Raw genomic sequence first — 24,182 nt, forward strand, 5'->3', positions numbered from 1 at the left:
CACATGTGTGCATGTTTTTTTTAACAACCTTTAGTAAGCAGTATGATGACAGTCATGCATCAGTTGTACCGTATAACACTTTTGTGCTTCTGAGCTTTGCAGCCCAGAATAATTATGTATCACATGACATTTCAGCGTCAGCATGCCGGTTTAGCAGGATAAATCTTTTCCTAAGAACTTTGATATCCCAACTCGCTCTCACTGACATTCTAAGCATCGTTAAATTGCAGAGCAGTGACCACACACCTGTATGGTTTTATAAAAATTTCTTTGCACCAAACAATACGGCGTCGTTTTATTTCTTGTGACAACAGTATTTTCGCCACTTGCTTTTGTTTACTATATGTACGCGCATTCCAAAATAATTTAGCACATTGAAAGCCCACATATCCAATGATTTCAATAACATTCCATCAAAATATGTGAAATGACAATGATATGCAACCATCTCAGCTAACGACCTGCATGACCCTCAGAACTGAAGCAGCTGCCTACTCTTTGTTATTGAATTGTGCTCAGTAAGCACAGTTGGTGCGCATATGTGGGGTTCCTGAAGGCTACTTGGTGAGTTTACATTAAAGCAGGAATGTTCAGAATCATCGAAATATTTTTCTTAGCTCGTGTAACTGCATGTGCATCGTTATGAATTGCCATCGTTTGCTATCGAACAAGTGATGGCGCGCAAGGAAATACATATAGTTACACTTATGTTAGAGGAAAGTTTCAAAAACTCACAACTTCGACGCCGGTTTCTTTTCTTCTAAGATGCACAGTCGCGAATTGCTTTTCATCTTCATGGAGATTTCTTTCGATGTCTTCTCCGTTGAACTGTTAAGTTGGAGTAGAGTCAGTGCGAATAAAGGTTTGCCTTTTGCGAAACGCGCTGCTATAATCCATCTAAGAAGTGGCCATATAATACAGCGACAAGAAAAAGGCAAATAAGACCACCTGTCAAGTGCAGATCTTAAGTTATAGCAACTACAACTGTCTTTTTTTTCTTTAATAGTTTACATAAGCATCTACTCAAATAGGTTCCATTGTTCATCTTATTCTAAAATATGGTTGCGACAATGTCTGCGTTGGCAATTACCTTGAAGCTTTCGTTAATCATAAATTGGTTATAATTCAATGCGCTGTCAGAATGCGTAGTAGTTGTCTTTGACTAGTACCTTGTCTTCAATTTTCCAAGAACAGAACAAGAAGGTAAAAATTTCGCCCTCACCGAATCCGTAGCTACTTTCTTCGATATTTCGGCGTATTCTTAGCCAATCAGAAGAGGGAAATTACAAAAGGTAAATTACGGGGTGTTTAAATAGAAACTTATTTTTTGACGGGTCTACAGTCTTGTTTAAACGACACTGTCGCTTTATACGCTATACTGATAGATTTGGCCTATACGCTTTTGCTGAGGTGCTCATCGCCGCGTGATCATTTAGGCAACCTACAGAAATTAATCCCTTTATGGTCATATCGAAGTTTTCACAATTTTTCCATCCAGCCACTATCACTAATTTGCGGTACACAGTGTGACCATTAATTTTTAAGTTTTCTGGAATTCTTAAGAAAGTCCTGTTGCAAATAATTGTAATATAATTGTAGCCCTTGAGCTGGATTATTCAGAGAAGCGGCCATTACTTGCACAATATATTGAAACACATATTCAACTATATAACAAAAATCCACTAATTATCTTTTCAATGAATTACCTTACGACACATATTGCAATTCACGAAATGTAGCCGGTGAGTTTGCAAGGTGTATCCACTGGGAATGAATTTTCGGCATGGTGCCAGTTTGGAGATATGCGCCATAAAACTGCGTAGAATTGCAGTATGTATATATGTATGTATATATATATATATATATATATATATATATATATATATATATATATATATATATTCATCTCTGTCATCTTTGTAACCCCCATCCCCAGTGTAGGGTAGCAAACCGGATACTCACATCTGGTTAACCTCCCTGCCTTTCCTCTTCATTCTCTCTCTCTCTCTCTCTCTCTCTCTCTCTATATATATATATATATATATATATATATATATATATATATGTATGTATATATATCGCAAATATCACTAATATATCACTATATTATTACATATCGTTGATATGACTATTACTAATGTCTATATATAAACGCACTGTCGACAGCCTGACTGATCTGCCTGCAGAGGTTTAACATTTTTGAGTTTTGTTCTTTGACATGTTGACAGTTGGGCTTATTCTGTAGCAGCTGTTTGAAAGTTTTAAAGTTTATTTAACATAATGAACGTATACAATTGCAAAGTACACACTTTTGGGACCCAACAAATTTGTTAAAGGGTCCCTAAGACATTAGGCTTATAAGTTCCGGTGCGTGCATGAATGAGCCCCCGAAATTTCCTGCAACACCACAGAATTCTCAGTTTAGTTGTGCAGCTCAGTCGTACAGCAAATGTCATGGAGGCAGTATACAAAAAAAATTAAAAACACCGGTACTGCAATATACTCTGATGCATACAAAAACTAAGACAGAAATAACAAGAAGAGCAAGCAACGCAGAATATATATCAACGCTAACGTAATATATGTTATACATTAAGCGCTATAACAACAATTTGAAGAGGCAACAGAAAAAAATATACGCGGGCGTCACGCATACGGCTCATTAAACGGTAAACCAAAGCACGGTACTGAACTATGGAGTAAGATATGCAGGAAAGCCGACTCTGGCGCTCGCCTGTGTGTTTGTTCCGCTTAGCGTTGCAACGAACCCGCTCTCCTACAGTGCTCGCCCTCTCCACAATAGAGCTTCTCTAGGCCTTCCCACGTCCTCCTGTGTACCGGGCAGTTAGTGCAAATACAGGGCTCCACATTATGTCGAAATTGGATATTAAGCCTAGCTTGAGAACCAACTCCTCCACGACCGAAGGGGGCCGCATAGCAGGCCACAAGAAAAGCCCGATCGCAAGAAACGCGTCTTGCATTTTTCGGTTGTTTGCCAAGTTAAATCGGTTGCTTTCGTTTGATACCGACTTCCGTCGAGCGCTTGTTTTGCTACTCAGTTCTCTCGGTACGCTGTGTCGTTTCAGTCGTGGCTTGTCTTCATCTGGGGCACGTTGCCTTCCAAATGTTTTGTTGAACTCAAATGCGACATCTCGTCAGGCAGGTAATGCTTTAGGTGCTTATGCTCGTTCGATGGTGCAGTGGCGAAGTGATGAACTGCTCCGTTCTAGGGTGACGATTGTGGTATGGCAAATGGTACGAATAATTTACTCTTCATACTACCTAAGATATTCTAATTGACCTTAAGAGAAAGAAATGCAGCTGGGCAGGTCATGTAATGCGTAGGTTAGATAACCGGTGGACCATTAGGGTTACAGAATGAGTGCCGAGAGAAGGGAAGCGCAGTCGAGGTCGGCAGAAGACTAGGTGGGGTGATGAAATTAGAAAAATCACGGGTGCTAGTTGGAATCGGCTGGCTTCGTCTTGCAGTGGAATTAAAAAAAGGCCGGTGATGATGACGATGATGATGATGATGATGATGATGACCTACGATCCAAGGGTTGTTCAGTGAGCGGAGCACGAATGCGCAAGAGCTGCTCCTACTTTACTAAGAACAAAGCGACGACACGGAATGTATATGAAGGTTTAATTTCCGCTCATGGAAGTCTTACCGTCCCTTTTCTCTTTAAGTGCTGTTTCCTGCGACATTATTCATTCGTACTTTTTTTTTTTTCAAATAATGATTGTGCCATGATATGCAAGCGCCGATCCAGCAAAAGCCTAGATATACCCGACGGAACGTCGGTTACTAAATGTGTGACCAGGCTGTAAGTTGAAGATAGTGATAGCCTCATGTGAACAGTTTGCACGGCTTGAAAAATAACCAGCTTGCCCAGTAAATGCATTGAAATTCATTTGCCATGCTAGTCGAGCGAGTACATTTATCCAGCATGATCGTGGCAAGTAAACATCAATATGTGAGCGTCTGCAGCATCAGCTGAAGCAAACGACATAGATGTATGCCCAGTGATATGCGACAAGCGACCTAAAGCGCACGCGTCTGTCGCGGGAGCCGAAGCAGATGACACACTCGGCGAATGCGCTTGGCGACAATGCCGCGAAAGAAACGAGCCAAATCCAGCGGCCGGCGTGGAGTAACCCCGAGTGTCGCCATCTGTACAAGTGACGAAACTACCCGGCGCAGCATCAAAAAAGGATGAATCATCAGATCAGTCGGCTGTCCTGTATATACTATACTCCGTGCAGTGAACACAAGGCGAGAGTCGTGAGCCTCAGAAAAATAATAAACACTAATAAAAGAGAAGAGCAAAGACTTCTCGAAATTGTCTAGTTTCTTTGAACGTCTTCACGGCCGCGTGGTCACGTGCGCTTATAAAGCACGATGTCAGAACCATTTATAAATTTCGTTAGCATCTCTCCAACCTCTCTCCAACCTCGTTAGCACCTCTCCAACCTCTCGGCGCGTCCAGAGACAGGAAATTAGCACTCACTTCCGAGCCAAATAAACTGTACTGTGCTACATATCGCGATGAGGAGTGCTCCCGCAGCTTTCCAGTTTATTTATAGCGTAAGTTAATCACAAATTAGTACTCATTCGCGATCGGTAGATATTTCCCAGATTCAGCGGATAACTTTAATCACTTCCGACACGGTCGTCCCCTACGCGGGAAGTACACGTCGCGTCCAGAATTGATCAGTTGACAGGCGCCTTTTCTCGACAACTATAGGTATGTGCGCATAAGTTACGGATTTAGTAAAGCCACGCTAAAAGAAGATAGAAAATAAAAAAGCAAACTGCTAAAACGCATAAGTGTGTACAGTCATGTAATGATCAATGATCTTAGAGTTTTTATCTACGTAGAATCTATATGTGGTCAGTTATGTCATGCAGCGTGCTGTCGAAAAGGCGATAGTGTGCAGTCGATGCATTTCGCTTCAAGCCACTTACTAAATGCGTCACTTCGCGTCCATTCTCGTGTTCCAGGACGCGGAAGTGGCGCGCGGTCACCGACGTCTTCCTGAGATTCAGGGTCAGCTTATCGTGCAAGTGCAGCACCAGTCGCCCATCAGCTGACCGCTCTTCCAAGAGACGTGGATAGACCAGCCTAGGTTGCTGCACTCCTGCAAGAGGCATTTTGAACGTCTGTACTTCAGGGAGAGTGCGATTTTTTTCCAACTCGGGTTCATTTGCTGGGAATGCCAATGCGCTAGCGTGCACATTCAAATGAGGTATTTTGCAGGAGGACTTTTACTGGTAGCCAAGAGCGAATTTCATATGTTCGTGCTTTGGTGGCGGGGTATAGGACACGGTCAACTGAATTTTTCTGACTGTCTTACTTTCCGTATGATATATACGCCACGAGGTCCTGGAACATTCTGGTAAGTGAGCTACTGCGACCTCATTTTGATGTTATACAACATTTGACGTCGGTGTCATCTGCTCCGAACAACTACACTGTTTTCCTGCCTCTCAATCAACCCAGTTTAGCGCAGAAATGTCCATCGTATCATACCGTGTGTCCCAGCTGACGTTAGCCAAGCTTTTAAAAGAACAAAACAAACTACACGAAGAAAAAATTGCGGTGCACGACGCAGTTAAAAAGCCTACAGGGTTCGTTCATCACAGGTCTGACACCCGAGCACAGTACTCCTTATAACACTATATTGCACCGCGTTTATTTCTTCCACTTATTCTTGTAGCAGCTTGGCTAACGTTGGCTGGGACACCCTAGTATACGCAACAGTTAGTTTGTCTCGCAATTCAAACTACGCACGCGAAACTGTTAACGCGTAATCTATAGCGCAGTTGCTATGCTGGAGTAAAGTTCCAGCAGTGTTTAATTCAGCAAACGGAGTAACAATTATTAATTGCTATAGTAATTAGGGTCTAACGAAAAAGTTTCATATTGTTTTGTTTTGGCAAATGTACTCTCCATAACTTATCAGGCGATGCTAGGAAGGCTAGAATGTCTTCTCTGACTCCTCGCATTCACGAACAAAAAACAGTTCGTCTCCTATGAAAGATATAGGCACACGTCATATAACGTGATGCAAGTTTAAGCCCCACACTTTTATTTCGCAAGGCATTGTATAACTGTAACATTGAAGGCGTAGAAGATGTGGCCATGGGGCAGAATTAGTGAAGCGTAGGTGTAATTTACAGGGTATTTACAAACAGCAGCAACACTGCGTACTCAAGATGGCTGCCCGAACCAGCCGCAAGCTCTTCTCGGCAAATCGTCGTTTTCGTTCATAGTCAAACTATGCCTCACCGCTCCGTAACAATATGAACCTACTTCCCCGTCGTGATGGTATATTGGCTTCCCCGTTGCTCTGCTAAGACTTAGGTCACGGGGTCAAGTCCAGGTCACGACGGCCGCATTTCGATGGGGTTGAAATGCAAAAACGCCTGTGTACCGGAAGTTGGGTGCCCGTTAAAGCACTCAAGCTGGTCAGAATTATTTCGGAGTCCCCCCCTACGCGGCGTGCCTCATAATCAGATCGAGCTTTTGGAACGTAAAACCCCCAAATTTATTATTATTATTATTATGAGCCTATTAACAACCGCACAAGCGGAGGGACCGGTTTGTGCGACCAGGGGTCACAGTGCCCTTCTTACGCTCGCAAGTAAGACATAGTACTTTGCGTATTGGAAGCAGAAATATTGTCACTTGACGTAACATCAGATCCAAAATTTGTAATACATGGAGCTGTTTTCCGTAGAAATCGTTGCAGATCTTTTTTAAGCAACACCACTACTAAACGCACGGAATGAGACCTCTATACGACCGCACTACTCGCACATCGTTGCCTGGAAAAGAATGCGAAGTCATCTAAGCACTTCTTGTTAGTTGTGAATGCTAAAGCATTAACGTCCAATCGAACGTATCATAGCGGTCCTTCGAATTTTGCGCTGCACGTAATGTTTTTAGTTGTTCCGCGGGGTATGTTACAGAATGCTGCGATGAAATTGCGCAGGTTATTTTTTTGTTACAGTTTGTACGTTAGCATGTTCGCTGTAGATCGGAATAATAGATGATATTGCTGACAAATAAAAGAAAATTATGGGGTTTTACGTGACAGAACCACTCTCTGATTATGAGGCACGCCGTAGTGGAGGACTCCGGAAATTTCGACCACCTGGGGTTCTTCAACGTGCACCTAATTCTAAGTACACGGGTGTTTTCGCATTTCGCCCCCATCGAAATGCGGCCGCCGTGGCCGGGATTCGATCCCGCGAACTCGTGCTCAGCAGCCCAACACCACAGCCACTGAGCAACCACGGCGGGTTTGCTGAGAAATCAAGGACGCCGCATGCCACCGACGTCCTGCACGACGAGAGACCGAGGAAGCAGCAGCGGCCACCAAGGCTGGCAGGCGCGCGCATCAGCTAAGCCCAATCCCAATAGGGGTGAGAGGGAGAGAGAGAGGGACCGCGCGACGGCTGCCGAGAGCGAGACGGCGGCACCCGCACGCGCGCTTCACGCGACTGCCTCGCCGACGACAACCCGTCTCGCGCCGCGGCGTAGCGTCGCCGTATCTCTTCCGTCGAGGGGCGCTGGTGACGTGGCGTCGCGGCGATGCCCTTTCCCCTCACGCAACGTGTGGAGCGCTGGCACGACCGCAGGTCTTCCGATTCGCCCGCTCTGCTCCGTCGAGGCACGCTCGTGAAGTGGAGTCGCAGTCAATGGGAATTTAGGCGCCCTTTTGCTGCTGCGGATGCCGGCATTTTTTTCGCTCAATGAGCCATTTGATGTTTTCGCATCGAAACATAAAACCAAGTACGCAGCTGGACGACCTTGCCAACCGAGTAAGCATTCCTAATTAATTATGGGGTTTTACGTGCCAAAACCACTTTCTGATTATGAGGCACGCCGTAGTGGAGGACTCCGGAAATTTCGACCATCTAGGGTTTTTCAACGTGCACCTAAATCTAAGTACACGGGTGTTTTTGCATTTCACCCCCATCTAAATGTGGCCGCCGTGGCGGGTATTCGATCCCGCGACCTCGTGCTCGGCAGCCCAACACCATAGCCACTGAGCAGAGTAAGCATTCCTGTTATGTTGCCGCGTGGTCTGGACCAACCGCTTTGTAGATGCGATTTCAGAGTAGGAGGACGCGCAAAGGCAGTAGAAACGTGGGGATCGACTATAGGAGACATACTTGTGGTGTTGGCGTTATATACACATCTCGTGTCTGACGAGTGCATTAACAGCACGGCTGGCAGAAATATATGTTCGACTATCAGTAAATGACCGCCGATGTGGCGCCGTAGTCATAAGTATGTCAGGGATATCTGGGACAAGGGAATTCTACTCTACAATAATTTCGATACCACTTTTTCCTTACGCTTCTCGCGAAGGCTTCCACTGGCTTTCCGGCTAATTTAGCACTGTTATCGGTCGATGTATAGAGATGTGGGTGATAAAAAGCAGCAGGATATTGCCATTACATTGGAACTTTAAAAACACTTTGGATAGCCTGCTTTAGCGCGACATGCTTGGCGAATCAGTGGGTTTGGTGAAACTGCAAATGAAACAGATGTGTGTGAAAAAAAGAAAAACCACACGGGCAAAGCGGTGTTGCTAGTAGGGGGCGCTGAGGAAGCAGGGGCTCAAATGGACATGTGACTTGATCAAGGATCCTTACCTTTGGCGGAAATAACGAAGGCAGCTAGTATGATGAGGCGCATCATAGCGAGGGCTTTATGGCGCAGCGTGGACTGCTCCTTCTTATACGTACCACACTTATAGGAGGTGGCAAGTGAAAAGTGAGTGGCATTCTGCCGGATATTGAACTCTCTTTTTTTTTCACTCATTGACAACTGCGAAGGTTAAATGAAGCTGCTTTTGATATGTACCTGTCGGACGCACTTGTTAACGACCTTCTGTGGCATTAACTATGACTCTCTTGTAGCGGACAGAGAAGTGAACTCATTAGCATTTTTATTATTGGTACTGACTTGGTGTGTTCTCTCAGATAACGTCTCCCGTGTGGACGCAGAGACGTCAGCTTTTGAAAAATTTTTCGCCACTGTTTGCTTCTCACAAAGAAACATAATGTGACATGACATAAAGGTATTTTGGTATACTTATGTCAAATACGCAAATACTGCATGCAGAGAAAATGCATCCCCATTCGTACATTGTTTGGCAGTGTGTGCGCAGAACATTATTTCCATTTTTTACGGTATTCAAGAAATCCAGAAAAACATAAAACTAGGTATCTAAATTAAGCCCTTGCGAGCTTAAATTATTGCTCTTGCAGCATGTTTTTACGATCAATGTCCGCACTGAAAAATAAAAAGAAAAGCATTTCAGTGGCTTTTTATCTTTAGCCTGTGAGAAGATAAAACATGGTAGCTCTTAATTCCCAACAGCTTTATTCACGGTTCCTGGGGCCGGTTGCTTTAACGTAGCCAACATCACCCCAACCGCCGTGGTTGCTTAGTGGCTGTGGTGTTGTTGGTACCAAGCACGAGGTCGCGGGATCAAATTACGGCCACGGCAGTGGCATGTTGATGGGGGCAAAATGCGAAAACACCCGTGTACTTAAATTTAGGTGTACGTTGAAGAACCCCAGGTTCTCCAAATTTCCGGAGTCCCCCACTACGCAGTGTCTCATAATCAATCAGATCGTGGTTTTGGCATGTAAAACTGCATAATTAAAAAAAATGGTCCTTCTCTGGCCCCCAGCCTACGGCCCACTGTAGAATCGGGGGATGTATTGCGTTTGACTTAACCTGTTTGAGGCAAACTCTAATTTGTATCAATTTTATGAAGTATGACACGAGCCACTTCTTAAAGAACCATGCCCTTCATATTCGACTGTGGTTGTCCAGAGCCGGAGAACCATATCGTCGCTCCATGCTTGTGTAGCACCACCATGGTGCATATTGCTTGGTCAAGCCACGTGACCTCTAAGTGGGTTGGTTTATGGATGGTTAAGGGAATTCATCAGTTCCTACAATCGCCTTTGTGGTTCTGAAACTGAACCATACGTGCCCTTTGAATAGAGTGGTGGCTGCGACTGTCACGGTATGTGCATGCCTCTCAGCAAATCTTAAATGGTGGCTGTTTTATGGAAGCAGATGATGTGGGTGTACTTGACTCGAAATGACCTGTAAGGCATGTTCAATGTGTCGAGCATTATAACAATAGTTGAGAAAAAAAGATCCAAGGACACCTAAGCAGTTCGTATGAGTTGTGGATGCAAAAGCATTATATTGTCCAATTGAACGCCGCTGAGCGTTCCTTCGAGTTTTGCGCTGCGAGTAATGTACCATGGCGGTATGCGTGCTGCTCGAGTCAGCAAGCAGCAGCAGCCCGCCGTGCCAACGCCGCATGCCACCTACGTCCTGCGCGACGGCAGTCTGAGGAAGCAGCAGCAGCTAAGCCTAAGTTACTGTTTATGCTCCCCAAGGAGAGAGCATATACAGTAACTCTGCTAAGCCCAGTGGGGGTGAGATAGTGAGCTATCGTCTGCGCGCCGACTTTCGAGTGCGAGGGTGACGTGGCGTCGCGGCGATGTCCTCTCCCTTCACCCAATATCGCGTTGTCGCGGTAGCGGGTGTTTCCTTTCGCGCGCTGTGCTCCGTCGAGGTGCGCTTGTGACGTAGCGTCGCAGCCAATAAGAATTTAAGGGCGGTTTGGCTGCTAAAGACGCCGCTGGCTTTTTCACTCAACTGGCCGTTTAATTCTTTCGCATCAGTAAGTCCCAAAGCACGTGGTTCGTCTTACACAGCTATAGGTGCGAGTGCCAGCATTTAACGTACATTTTCAGTGAATATCCCTGCCTCACACGTTGGTGTATCAGGCTGTCGACCACTTAGGCTTCAGCATTGTCATACACCGGTTGGTGCCGGTCGCGCTGGTTTAGTAGCTATGGCGTTGCGCTTCTAATCATGAGGATGCGTGTTCAATTTGCTTGACCAGTTGGACAATCGTCCACTATCAGAACTAAAAGCTTTAGGCCAATGCTCTGACAGAACATCCGCGTTGAAGGCCTTATTCGCGTTGTTAAGGTTCCTGCGGTCTACGGGGCTTCACGACAGACTAAGAATGCCGCCCCCTACCACTCTGTAGTGAACGCGCTTTGTTCCTGCTTGTCTCTCTTTCTCTCTATCTCCCCCTTCCACTCTGTTTCTATTTTTATCCCCCTCAACCCTTCCCCCTGCGCAGGGTAGCCAACCGGAACTACCTCTGGTTAACCTCCCTGCCTTTCTCTGCATTATTTTCTCTCTCTCGCTCTTGCGGTCGTGGAGGCTGGCCGCGTTCTGACGACGGTGAAATGCAAAAGCTCTATTGCGCCGTGAATTAGTTGTACATTAGGGAACCCCAGGTGACGACAAATAATCAGGAATCCTTCAGTACGGCGTCCTTCACAACCCACTGTGGAGTATCTGGACGCGAAACGCCATAATTTCACCCCAATTTTCTCCGATGTTCCAAACAAACCGAACCGCACTGAACTTAACACTTCTCGCGAGCAAGGTCCCGCCATTTGTCCCGCGCCCATTTCATTTACGTCAACCGGCGCGAAAGAGTGAAGTCTGATCTCAAGGAGCCCTGCTTGGCTGCACAACGACTTGTCGCGGAGACTTTTCCGTGACGATGTCGGACAGATGTTTGTCACTTGAAGCTGAAGTTTACTTTTGACAATACCGTGAAGATGTTTGTCAGTGAAATGGTCAAACTTCTCCCCCATGCTAGATGTGCAGCACTATAGGTCACTGACACCTGTCGCCGTTGAAATCATATCGCTCTTTCACGAAGGCAAGTTACTGTGGCAGTTACCTCGGGGGCAACTCACTGTCCATGTTATGTATCTATGCGGATAGATACGTTAGCTGCCTCGTACACTACTCAATTAGCTTCTGTGTGTGTTGTTATTCTTTGTTTCACTTATGCACAAAACCATGTTCTTTTAATTTCTCCTGTGCCTCCGTTGACTCTTGAAGTGCTACTGTAGCGTCTACGGACGAAAACGCAAGAAGACAATGAAAGACACAGTGACTTCTTACGTGCTCGTGATGTGCGCTACAACAGTATTCCGAGATGTCATACCAAAAGCCCGCATCGCAACGCCAGTTGACTTCATCTCGTTTACTCGTGTGACATAGAGTTTCGTACGATTACTAGAGCTAGGACACTGCGATCGTTCAGCCACCATGCGAATGATGGGTAGTACATGGATTTGTCTGATTTTCGAGCTTGGGGCTTCGGAGGTTGTTGTGGCTTCGTTTATTGCGCTTTATCTGGGCCTAAATTGGCCAAAATTTTAAAGCAATTGATAGCTTTTTTTAATGCAGAAGGAAGCATGCATAATATTTGCTCATTGCAGTGGTTCAGCTTGTCCATGTGTCTGTGGTGTAATTGTTTCAATGTTGGGCTTTTACAGAGGCCGTGTGTTCGAATCCTGCCATCCGAAAATTTTAATAATTCTCCTATAATTATTAATAACAGACCATTGTCTTTATAATGATCACTTTGCAAAGTCGGCAAGCCACATGAAGAACGAAGTTTAGACAAATCCATTGTACTTTTCATCATTTCCACGCTGGCTTACATGCCCTGTTTGCAGCAACAATAGGCACTAGCGCCACTGTTCCCTCTAGTAAATAACGTAGGAAACCTTGTGCTATGCGGGACTTGGTGAAATTTTGTGCTGTTCGACTGTTATAAGCGGTTGTGCTCGTATTTTTTTCTTATTCCTTCAACGAAGCGTAGCCGGCGTCACTGAAAGCGCTAACCTCTCTTTGAAATACATATCGTCACGTTCTCTTGATGGTGAAGAATGTGTCACTGCCACAGGGCGTGACTTAAAAAGGTAACATTTCACTGGGCGAACTTCTGACCAGAAAAAAGAAACAAAAAGCAAAAACAGGCAAGACTCGGTTAACAAGAAATTGGTGAGCTCGATCGTCTGATCGGCAGGTCGGACGGCTCGGCTATTTACACACAACTCACGGAACTTTCCAGCCTAATCACTGGTGCTCGTGCAAGTTCTACATTGTACACAACTATTCGCTTCGCACGCGCAATCTGATAGGACAGATATTTTTTCAGTATTAGCGGCGAAAAACGGAAGTGCCACCCATTCGCGAGTGACGTCATTGCCAGGACACCGCTCACTCTGGTTCGCACGGCTGCCGCTTGCGCTCGCTGTCTTCGTGCGGGTTAAGAGAGAGAGAGAGAGAGAGAGGAAAGACATGGATGTTAGCCAGTGTAGTTATCGGCTGGCTACCCTGTGCTTGGGAAAGGAGTAAAGGGAACAAAAAGTGAACTAAGTAACACCCATGCTTCCTGAAGGATGTTTACGTTGCTTCATGCTGTTGAGCCTGAGGTGCGGTTTAAGTTTTTTTTCGAAACCGCGCGACCCACGACAAATTGAGGCTTATATATAGAAAGCTACGTGGAGTTTAAGTGACCTATGCTGCTCTTGGAATGAATAGGTGTGCCGTGCATGTGAATAAATTTAGTTGAAAAGGAATGCTCGAAATTTGAGCCTGCAGAAATTGTGCGATATTTTGCTAAAAGCGTGAAGATTTTTTTCATTACTTAGTTACGCCAAACACGTACATCGTATTATACAGAGCAGCAACCTAGCCATTCGATGGGAACATTGTAAATGCGCATTTAAAATAGTGTCTGCAAATCATCCATCGAGCTTCTATTGGTCTGGTGAGTTGCTTTTGTCACGTTAGGCACTATAATACTGCACAAAAGAATGAGTTAGGCGCGCACTTTTATTTTGCAAACTAGCTGCTACAATTGCCTCTGTTTTCCACAACAGCCGCCCAGAAAAAGCGTTTTTAAGGGCACTTAGTATGGCTGGGTGTAATATATAGCATGTAGTTCACACACATATCAACAGAAATAACCTCGCATAAACATTTCTTGGTTAAGATCAAGCTTTAGCTCGGATCGAAGTCCCCGCTTAGCCTATTCAAATCCATATGCAAAATGCAGAAATGCTTTCAAGAGAGAACCACTGGGCCTGTTTAAAATCTGTCGCATTTGAGAGGGAAAGTCAGACTCCAGCAAATCTAGGAGGCAGAATTTTATTTTAGGACTTCAGGTGTTCTACAAACATTGTCGAGAATTACTAAGTTAGAAAACAATAGAAGCATTACGCTTAACTCTGCACCAAGCGGTTCTGTATATTGTATGAGTATCTCAAGAAAAAAGAACATTATTTATGAGTGTGCAGCTTTGGCTTAATTGTTACAGTGTTTACGACGGTTCCGAAAAAGTGCTATTCACAAGTTAGCTCTATATTTTAGAGCCATGCATAACACATCACCTTTGTAGACTTTAGATGTATTATTAGGTGAAGTTCGTTTTATTGATTAGGTACAGGGTTGTAATCTTCGTAGTTGATTTTCTCAACATTTCAGAATGCCAAATTATTTTTCGAAGAGAAATTGCGGGCCCGAATTGAAAATTCACTTATTGAAATTACTACATTTTGACACTGTCTTTTAAACGCAAGGAACCTCATTAAAATCGGTGCATTGGTTGGAGAAAAATACGTTTCCTTCATTCTCATACAATCAGATAGGAGCTGCCGTGCTAAAGCTAATTGCTTATAGTGATTGATAATAATTTTAATAATAATGCTGACACATTTATAGGCAATAGGATGATTCGTACACTGCAACAGATTTCATTCGGCGATACGGTACGCCGCTTTCAAATTGCACTGACCGGTCGTTGTTATAACGAGGTACCTACTGCTCACGAAACCCATCCGTTCATGCAGATTCGAATTGGAACCACCAAGCAGTCCTTCAAGCTCTTGCTGGAGTGCCAACGCTATACGCTGGGCAGTACAGCGGAGCTTGTGCCCGTGTACTTAGATTTAGGTGCACGTTAAAGAAACCCAGGTGGTCGTAATTTCCGGAGTCCTCCACTATGGCGTGCCTCATAATCAGAAAGTGGTTTTGGCACGTAAAACCCCATAATTTAAATTCATCTGCTCACGCAAATCGTATAAGCTCATGTACCCTTAAAATGCAAAGTGCGTTCAAGCGAGTGCCAAGTCAGGCGTTATCGCCTCTTGCCATCTTTTCATTCCGGAGCAAGCTGTTGCATTTCAGTAAATTTAAATTAAATTTTGCTTGAATTTTGGTGATGTTTCTATTCACGTGCCGCTAGACTACAATACATAAATATATGGTCGCATGTTGTTCTGGGGGGCACTGGCATCGCCGTAGTTAAACGTTCGATGAACAATTGTTGCGATATAGGACGCCGCCGCTTTCTCCCTTTCATTTCATAAGTGAACACGCGGCTAATCGAATTGTAGGGTGCGCAGTAACGATGACACGTGCCGGCTTTTTCGTCTCACACTTCCCTTGCATAATGAAAAGAGAGTTGTCGAAAACATTTTCCAATTTCCTCTCGGAAAACTCTACGAGAACGTGTCACTGAACCCTCACCGAGTACCCCTCTTCTAATTCTTTTATTTTTCTGTGTGCTGGCTCCATGAAAAGAAGTCTTAGTATTCTGTTTGCGTACGTGTCATTGCCGGTGTCTATTATTTTTGTCGAGAGTACGATTTATTGCATTGAGATGACGTTTGCTAGGCTTGTATGAATATTATTTTTGGGCGTTTGAGGTTCTTGTTCGTTCGTTGTCCCCTCCTTGCGACAGAATGAGCAGCCTACTTATGCTGTCCCGTTAGCGTACATTTTTATCACATACGCAATTGAGGCTTTGCCGAAATGTCTGCGGCTTGTCACGAAATCCTCTCAGTAGGAGCCATGTTACTTAAGCAAATCGGCATCTGAACCTTCTCGGAAAGATTAATAAAAAGTGACCGGTCTTGACACTGGCCCATGAGAAAGTGGACACGCGACGTATAAACTGCGAAACATTGCCAGTCATATTCATTAAGGTGCTTGCAAGGAGCCAAGGCGAGAATATGCTTCGATGGTCGCGCCGAAGATACGTGACAAGTTTGATCAGGGTGAAGCGAACACCACGTGAGGTCCCAACACTACGCTTGTTAAAAGGTGCGTTATTACTAAAGCGCATTAATTTTGTGCCACCTTTGACAATCGTAGTTACGCAAGCGTGTGAGGATAACTTACGTGGCTCAAAAAAAAAAAGAAATGTTTACCTAGAACTTGCGTGACTGATAAGCCACACCGTAGTTGGAAGTTCCGACTGCATACTGAGCTCTTAATTACTCTGGGAGCGGTTTAAGGACATTACGTGTTTGGCTGAGCGAAATGAGCCAAAGCGTAAAACTTTACATAACACACTCACAATCGCCCTGCCGGAAAACAATCACCAACTTTATTATATTTAAAAATAAAAATTAGTAGCCCAGACATTTCCGCATTTTGCGAACCAAATTGATAAATGACAAGCGATAAATGGGAAGGAATAAGATAACTTATTGGCTCCTTCATTTATTTCTTGGCGATCTATGCAATTCAAAGGTAGCAATTTTGATTGTCTTTTACCATTTGTCCACATTTCCCAATGAGGTTTGTACGTTGGCTTAGTTGCAGTCATAAAAATGCTAAATTCTGCATTTATCAGTGTGGTTCTCGCAGTAAACCGACTACTATGTCTTTCAGGATAGTGCTTATGTGTTTTAGTTTTGTTCCCATAGAGTGCATGTAATGACGTAACGAGATATATGACATATCCATTACCGAGAAAGGAAATGGTTTCAGTAGTTTGGTTATAGAATTTCTTTCTAGTCCCCACGTTGCTAGCTGTAATTCACGAGCCCTACAACCTCTGCTCTACGGATTTGTAATTTCACAGCGTCTCGTCATCTGCATCATAAGAGCCACGATTGATCAACCATTAGGCCTTTTACGCCGAAGCAGTAAATCTCGTAACATTGAAAAAGCAACCGTATCCGAAGATGTGTTCATCAATAACCACATATTTCAACTTCTATTTCAGGCTCACGAAAGGTTATGCCAGAGGAAAATGTCTGCCCCGAAGCAACCAGAAGGCTTGACAGATCAGGAAATGTTACAGGGAACAGCTTTATGGTTCGGAATTTTTCGCCGTACGCGAAGGCCCTTAGTTTTTTTGGCTGTTTTTTTCATTCTCAACTTCGACGACTTGAACAAAGCGAGGGTCACATGGAGAAGCCTGTACACGCTGTACGCAGCCTCCTGGATTGCACTGCTGGTAGCCGCGGATGTTTGGGTACGAGCTGAAAGTACGATCCCCCGGAATGCAGAACTGTTTACGGGCTTTCTTCTGGCTACAGTTAACGTGTGCTGGATAATTACGAGCTTCGTCAACTGGCTGTGCATTGTGCTTGGTTCGAGCAAGCTTCTATATTTCTTCCGGAAGGCTGCATTGTTTGAGGCGTCCAGCGGTATTTCTCTGGTTGAGAAAAATGCAGCAAAAAGGATACGGTATCGAACATTACGAAAGGCAGGCGTCGCTGCATCAGCCACAATAACTTTAGGATTCTGTGTATTCCTAATAGCCGAGGATACCTTGAAGGGCAAAGAAAGGACCTGGAGCTCCGTGCTTCCTAAAATACTGCTTCGTTTGCTATGTCAAGTGGCGTTTTTTTTCTACGAGGGCGTCATGTATATCACCGTGAGCAATGTTTGCGAGGTTCTGGTTTTCTACATAAGGGCTCAGGAGTTAGCACTTCGTGACGGTCAGCGGCTTGCCCGGATGGATCGTTTCAATGAATTGTCGGCAGATCTAATGGCTGAAACTATACGTAAGAACGTGTATACAATAAGATTGCTTAAAACCGATTTCAACGCCATATGGGCACCAGCGATCGTTGCATGTTCCATGTGCTTCATCTGGGTGCACTGTATCACTTGGTACTGCCTCTTCACCAACGAGGCACACCGCGCGTTTCTTTGGCTTGGATTGGCGTACAGTGGCTACAACACTCTCAGGTTTCTGGACCTGGCTGTCATCAGTCACCAGTTGAGCAACAAAGTAAGTCAGTGAATCCAGCAAATTCCCATAAACCTGCCATGCAGAGAAATGTGTCCATTTTTCTTATGCAAAATGCGCGTCTTAATGCCAGAATTTCTAACTCACACGCATACACGCTCTCACGCATGACCGCACGCATTCGCACACATGCCGAGACAAATATCACTCAAATATTTTCCGGAACAGAAGTAACAGGGCGATTTTATTTCAGGGGCTTGTTTGGCTGGTTTCAAGGTCCATTTTTACCGGGCTTTACAACCTTTACAAACGCCACAAACCTGCATTTGCTCTCCTATTCCTATTTATCATTTCTTTAAAGTGCCAGTTTTCAGGCCAAACCCGAAAGGCGCGCGAGCTCTCGCCCGCCATTTCGCTTTGCCGATATAAGCAGACCGCAACGTGTTTTCTGGACGCGCGGGGGACCGCAGCCACGAGCGAAACGTGGCGGAACGGACATGTCAAGTGAGCGCACTGTCCCCGCCGGTCAGGCACGAGCGAAAGACAAGACAAGCAGTCAAATCGAGCTGCACTCCAGCTATCGTAAGCCGCTGCAAACGTACCGAGATAGCAGAGCACAACACTTCGCGGCGCTGGTGTCACTCCAAGCCGGTCCAGGCCACGCTGCGGAGCGTTCGTGTTAAGCGTGCTGACGGCTGTACATTTATGATTACCTGCATCTGTCTTATTTTGGAGGAGGAAGAGGAAATAACTTTATTGCGTGCCCTGCGAGTTGGTGGGGAGTGCCAAAGGCCCCGCCTAGGTGACGACCAGGAGTTGGTGAGTCCTGGCGGCATACTCGGCCCGCTGGACGGCCCATACTTGATCTTCGAGGGCGGGGCTTTCCAGCGCGGCTTCCCAGCGCGTGCGAAGGCTGTTGCTAGAGGCCGCGTTCTCGTTATTGTTATATGTCCCTCGGCATTCCCTAATATATGCTCCGGAGTGGCTCTCGATTCACAGGTGTTGCATTTGTCCGTTTGATATATATCCGGATATATGATGTGCGAGAGCGCAGGATTCGGATACGTTCTAGTTTGTAACTGCCGCCATGCGACAGACTGCTTTTTTGTCAATTTTGGGTGAGGTCGCGGGAATATGCCCCTCTGTAACCTACAGTGTTTCGTGATGTCATTATATGCGGTCATTCTGTCCTCCCACCCCAACTCCTTTACCTCACCGTCACGTCCGAAGAGTGTCGGGGCGTCACTTGCGACTGCGGCTTGGTCCGTAAGCCGTCGAGCCGTGTCGTGTGCCGCCTCGTTGTTGCCGTCCTCCGCGAGGGTGTGAGCGGCTAATAAAAAAATAGCCGCCGATACTTTCTGACTCACCTTCGTAGCTAGCTGCACAAAGACTCCCCTCCTCTCAACAAACTACGCATTCACGTGTTTTCGTCATGCTCTTCTCAGCTCTCACGGTGAAAACACTATTGAAACCCGCAAACCTTTTGCATGAAGGAAACAAATGCGCGAACGCAGTAGTTTGAGTCGTCATGCCGTTATGAAGAGATCGCGTGTCATTTTTTTGCGATGTAATTGTGTCGCATTACCAGTACTCACCTACGGCGCAGAAACCTGGATGCTTATACGAAAAGGGTAGTACTTAAATTGAGGACGACGCAAGCAGCTATGGAAAGAAGAATGATGATTGTAACGCTAAGGGATAAGAAGAGAGCAGATTGGGTGAAGGAACAAACGCGGGTTAATAACATCTTAGTTGAAATCAAGAAAAAGAAATGGGCATGGGCAGGGCATGTAATGAGAAGGGCAGATAACCGATGGCCATTATGGTTTGCGGAATGGATTCCAAGAGAAGGGACGCGTAGCAGGGGGTGGCAGAAAGTTAGATGGGCGGATTAGATTAAGAAGTTTGCAGGGACAAGATGGCCGCAATTAGCATATGACCGGGGTAGTTGGAGATGTGTGGGAGAGGCCGTTGCCTTGCAGTGGACGTAGCCAGGCTCATGATGATGATGATGATGGCGATGACGACGACGACGACGACGATGATGATGATGTGTCGTATTTGCGTAAATTCTTGACAAAGTTGGAAGGATTTTGTTGGAATTAACATTCACGAAGTCCTACGGAACACACAACTACCTTTCATATTACAGTAGGCTCATTAATAACTTACATTTTCAGTAAAAGCGACTAAGGCGCACTTCTACTGCAACAGTAAGTTATTAATGACACTATCAGTCACCTTCTGTGCCACTGTTCTCGCTTCGATAATCAACGTGAGACTCTCCAGTGTGCCTTGAATAGACTTGATGACAGGCCATTTACGGAAGCGAAGATCTTGGGAGCCTGGCGTCACAGTTCATTAGCGCAGAAAGCAGTTCGAGCGCTTTTTCATTACCTGAAGGCAACAGACTTGAGTGCCCAACTATAGACATCCTACACTTAAGTTCTCTCTCTCTCTCTTTCACTCCCCATTCACCTCCCCACGTGTAGGGTAGCAAACTGGACTCAGTCTGGTTAACCTCCCTGCTTTTCCTTCTTCCCTTCTCTCTCTCTCTACTGTTTCAGTCCCGCCGCATCCAAGACGCGGCTAAAGATGCAACATTTTCTCAAGTGGCAGACAGCTACATAGAACAGGTTGGTAATTTGCAGGGCGGTTTGTGTAATAGCCCTCTGAGAAAAACAATTTGGTTGATCAGAATGTTGTGTCATGTTAGAGTAGTATAACGTTCAGAAGCGGTGGCGTGGATACAGCAGCGCTTGCTCAGCTCGATAAATTTTCATTGTGAGTGTGCTTTTCTAGACACTATCGTAATTTTCCCAAAAACCTCAGGACCAGCTAGGGCTGGCGAGCAGGCCTTAGGATATCAGCGTGGGGCCACGGCTACCTGGAATAGGGTGTGTCGGGCATTAGCAGCTTGGTCCCCGCAGTAAAGTTTACTTATATTCACGGTCTCCGTGTCGTTTCTTTCTTCGTAAGTGTGGAAAGACCGAGGTTATATCTGCTGTCTTGAAGGCGCAAAGGCATGTTGTATTTTCTATTGTCAGCGTATATTGACACGTGAACTTGTTTTGTCTTTCTCCAGTTTGCGTTTTTCAACGGTTAACAAATGTTAAACGCTACCGCTCGGCGCAGGACGCGCCTGCATGCATCGGAAGTTTCTCGAATCTTATCGATGGTTCTATCTGTTGTCTCTTGGTACAGAAGCTTGAGTAACCTGATTGTGTACGTAACGCTAACTGCGTAGTACTTTCTGGAAGGCGCGTGTGCACCAGCCATTACGTTAGAACCTTGGTCGAGTCACGTAGAAAATCCGACGCGCTTGACCCGCCGATAAGATTTTCGACGATCACCGACTGTGGTCGCCGCTGTTGTTGTGCTTTGAATGTCCCTTGCTTCGGGGGGCACTAGTTCGCCCAATGAAGAGCTAGTTTTGTGATCACAGTATTTACTACTGTGTTCTTCGCGGTCATTACTACGTGACGATATTATCAACACATTCATTATGCCAAGCACTATCGGGAACAGAACTGCCCAGGATGCGGCTCCAACAGCCGGAGCAGGCTAAAACTGCATCGCTGCGCTGTCTATATTGATGGTTCGCCTGGTTCCAGATAAAGCTTTGCGTCCTAGCTTGCGTGCAAATGTGTATACTCTCTGGCTCCTTCACGCGAGTTGCTCTTTGCCCAGGAACCTTCTGCGAGATGTCGCTATGTGGGCATCGGCTGGGAGCGTGACTTGCTTGCAACCCAGTTTATAAATGCGGGGCACATGCGGCGTTATTGGCAGCGTCATTATTTGCACCGCTTTCCCATTTCGAGAAACCAATGATTGATTGTCTGGGCACATACTGCAAAACGAGGCGCAGTTGGCAAAAAGAAAAAAAAATAAACGTTGCCATTCGATGCAGGCTTGCCGAAGAGGATAGCGTGCCCGCTCGGCGAAAGCCATGACACGTGCCTTGAAACCAGCGCTGCAGCCCGCGCAGCAGACTGTTTGAACCGATGCCGTCATAGCGGCATCTCAAGCAAAGTTCGTGGGCAAAGAGCTACTCGCGCGAAAGCTAGGATGCGCGCGCGCTCATTCTTGATCTCGAACAAGGTCACGTGATTGCTGCCCTATCACTAGATAATGCAGCAATGCAGCCTTTCCCTGCTCCGGCCGTTGGAGCCGCGTCCTGGACAGTTGTGTCCCCGATAGTACATGTGTTCAATGGAAGGGAATAACCAAAGGTAAAACAGATCGATTTCGGTAATCACGTTTTGATCCAAGCGCTTGCTCGGGACTTTGTCTAGATAGCTTAATGACGTCTGACTGCGCATTGGGACTCAAGATGATGCGTTCGAACATTTCATAAGGGAGGCAGAAGGTTTGGTCTTTGTCCTGAAAGCTAAGTGTGTAGCATCTTCCAAGGCAGATGGAAACACTGCAGAACCGTATGACAGCGTAGAAATAAAAAAATTGCCATTCGGTCAATCGTCATTCACGTGTATTTTCAACGAAAACTGGGACGCACTGGTCGTGTGTGAATGTGTATTTCGTTAAAAAGTTGCACTTAGTTTTCAAAAAAGTATATTTATGAGAAGCATTAGTCAGGTCTTATTTAGGCAAATTTGAACGCGTTTTCTGTATGCATATCTTACGCAATTCTATTAAATGAGAGTGATATGCGCATGATTTACCATATGCAGATACAGTTCCTGCACGACAGTGTCGACCCCAACGGCATGCGCCTAAGTGGGGCAGAGTTCTTCTACCTCGACAGGAGACTGCTCGTTTCGGTACGTCGCTGCTTACTTGAGAAGTCAGCAGGATGTCACTATATACGTTGGCGAGGACAAAAAGCAAAGATTTGCAATGCAGTGCGTGCTTCACGTAAGCCAGTGATGAACCACTTCAAGAAACAGCTTCTCTGCTTGTCCGAATCCGTGTTTCCTGAGCAATAAAAAATAATGTGATAACTTCATTGATTGCCCTGCTGTTTCGTCCAACAAAGGATGCTTTCCTTTTTGCCTTACGAGAGGACCAACATTTGATGAATTACATGTCACAAGGGTTAGATGCTGTGTCTGCGCATAAAAGCCAGCACATTTGTCTGTATGCCATACCACTAATGCGACTAGGCACTGCTGATTGCACGCCTTCCTCACTGTTTTACACAGCCAGTCAGAGTACAACACCTACTCGCAAGCACCAGCACGGAAATAATTAGTTTCATTGGCCGCTAATGGTGGTCGGTGCTTGCCAGGAATTTGCTGAAACCTGCTGCTTTTGAAGCCTTTCAGGTCATGTGGTTGGTAATGTATACATTTCTCAAATTTGTGCACTGATCTCTAGTGAGGTATCCAGGATGTTCTTCAACTGCGTCTGTATTACGGTCAAAGCGCGAGTGTCAGATCTCTGCCTATGCTTGACGTCTGCGGCTACCACAAAGACATTTTCTGAGGTGGTTACATGGATGCTTTTATGACATGGTATAACCTTATTAGAGCAGAAAATAACATAGGTGTGGCACAGGGCCATTTGGCAGGAACCTATGGGGGAAGTGGATATGGAACAACTTATAAGCCTTACCAAGCATTCATGCTCACGTGTCTCATGTTCTTGCATATGTACCATGACAATTTGTGCTGGACCAATAAGAGTAAAGCTTACCTCTGTTTCTCTTGTCCGCAGATAGCCGGCTCAATCATTACATACACCGTGATCCTAGTGCAGACCAATCATGGCCTCACTTCACGAGCCCGGACTGACATGATGAATAAAGGGACGTGAGCAGCCACCGGCAGCTCATCACTATGCGAGAAGACAGGACTATTTTTATAGTCGCAATGTCGTACCGCTAGACCACCTTGAATGGCTTTCCTGAACATACATCACCACGGAAACAAAAAATAAAGCTCACAGATTGGAAAAATCGTACTCTTTTGAGACCAAATTAAAGAAAGCGAATGTACGTTCTGAAAGTGGCGACAGTGTTTCTACACCCTGACTTGTTAGTGTCATGGCTCTACGTAATCTTCATATGCCCTGGCCGATGCAGACGTAACGTAAGCTTCAAGTTTGATGAACACTTAACATATCTTAATAGTAGAGCAACGGTTTCATCCTGCCGCACAGCGAATGAAGGTGTAATTTGGTGCTTGTGAGTTTTTCAGCGGCTTCGTTGGCTTGTTTCCAAGTTGTTGAAAAATGGCGCTATTAGAATATGATAGGGTTCCTCAAGGCGCAGCTCCTCCTCTGAGGCGGGCGTGGGG

General features: G+C 45.4%; 2 protein-coding genes across 3 annotated transcripts in view; one reads left to right on the forward strand and one right to left on the reverse strand.

The window, feature by feature from the left end:
- Positions 1-812, reverse strand: part of LOC140213748 (venom metalloproteinase BumaMPs1-like) — a 16,300-nt gene extending 15,488 nt beyond the window's left edge. Inside the window, exon 1 of the mRNA XM_072285068.1 lies at positions 736-812. The gene's annotated coding sequence lies outside the window, so the exon portion shown is untranslated. The remainder of the gene's footprint in view (positions 1-735) is intronic.
- The window catches only part of LOC129388115 (uncharacterized), a 24,198-nt gene extending 310 nt beyond the window's left edge, over positions 1-23,888 (forward strand). Inside the window, exons 1-3 of one of the 2 annotated variants that reach the window (XM_055078196.2) lie at positions 18,534-18,744; positions 22,617-22,706; positions 23,602-23,888. In XM_055078196.2, coding sequence (XP_054934171.1) covers positions 18,631-18,744; positions 22,617-22,706; positions 23,602-23,700 — 303 coding nt within the window. In that variant the 5' untranslated portion in view covers positions 18,534-18,630 and the 3' untranslated portion in view covers positions 23,701-23,888. Of the gene's footprint in view, positions 1-18,533; positions 18,745-22,616; positions 22,707-23,601 lie in introns of those variants that run through there. The other variant, XR_011890676.1, reaches the window with a different exon arrangement.
- Positions 23,889-24,182: the final 294 nt, after the last annotated feature.

Source organism: Dermacentor andersoni, chromosome 10 (genome assembly GCF_023375885.2).
Source record: "Dermacentor andersoni chromosome 10, qqDerAnde1_hic_scaffold, whole genome shotgun sequence".
In the NCBI taxonomy this organism is placed as follows: Eukaryota; Metazoa; Arthropoda; class Arachnida; order Ixodida; family Ixodidae; genus Dermacentor; species Dermacentor andersoni.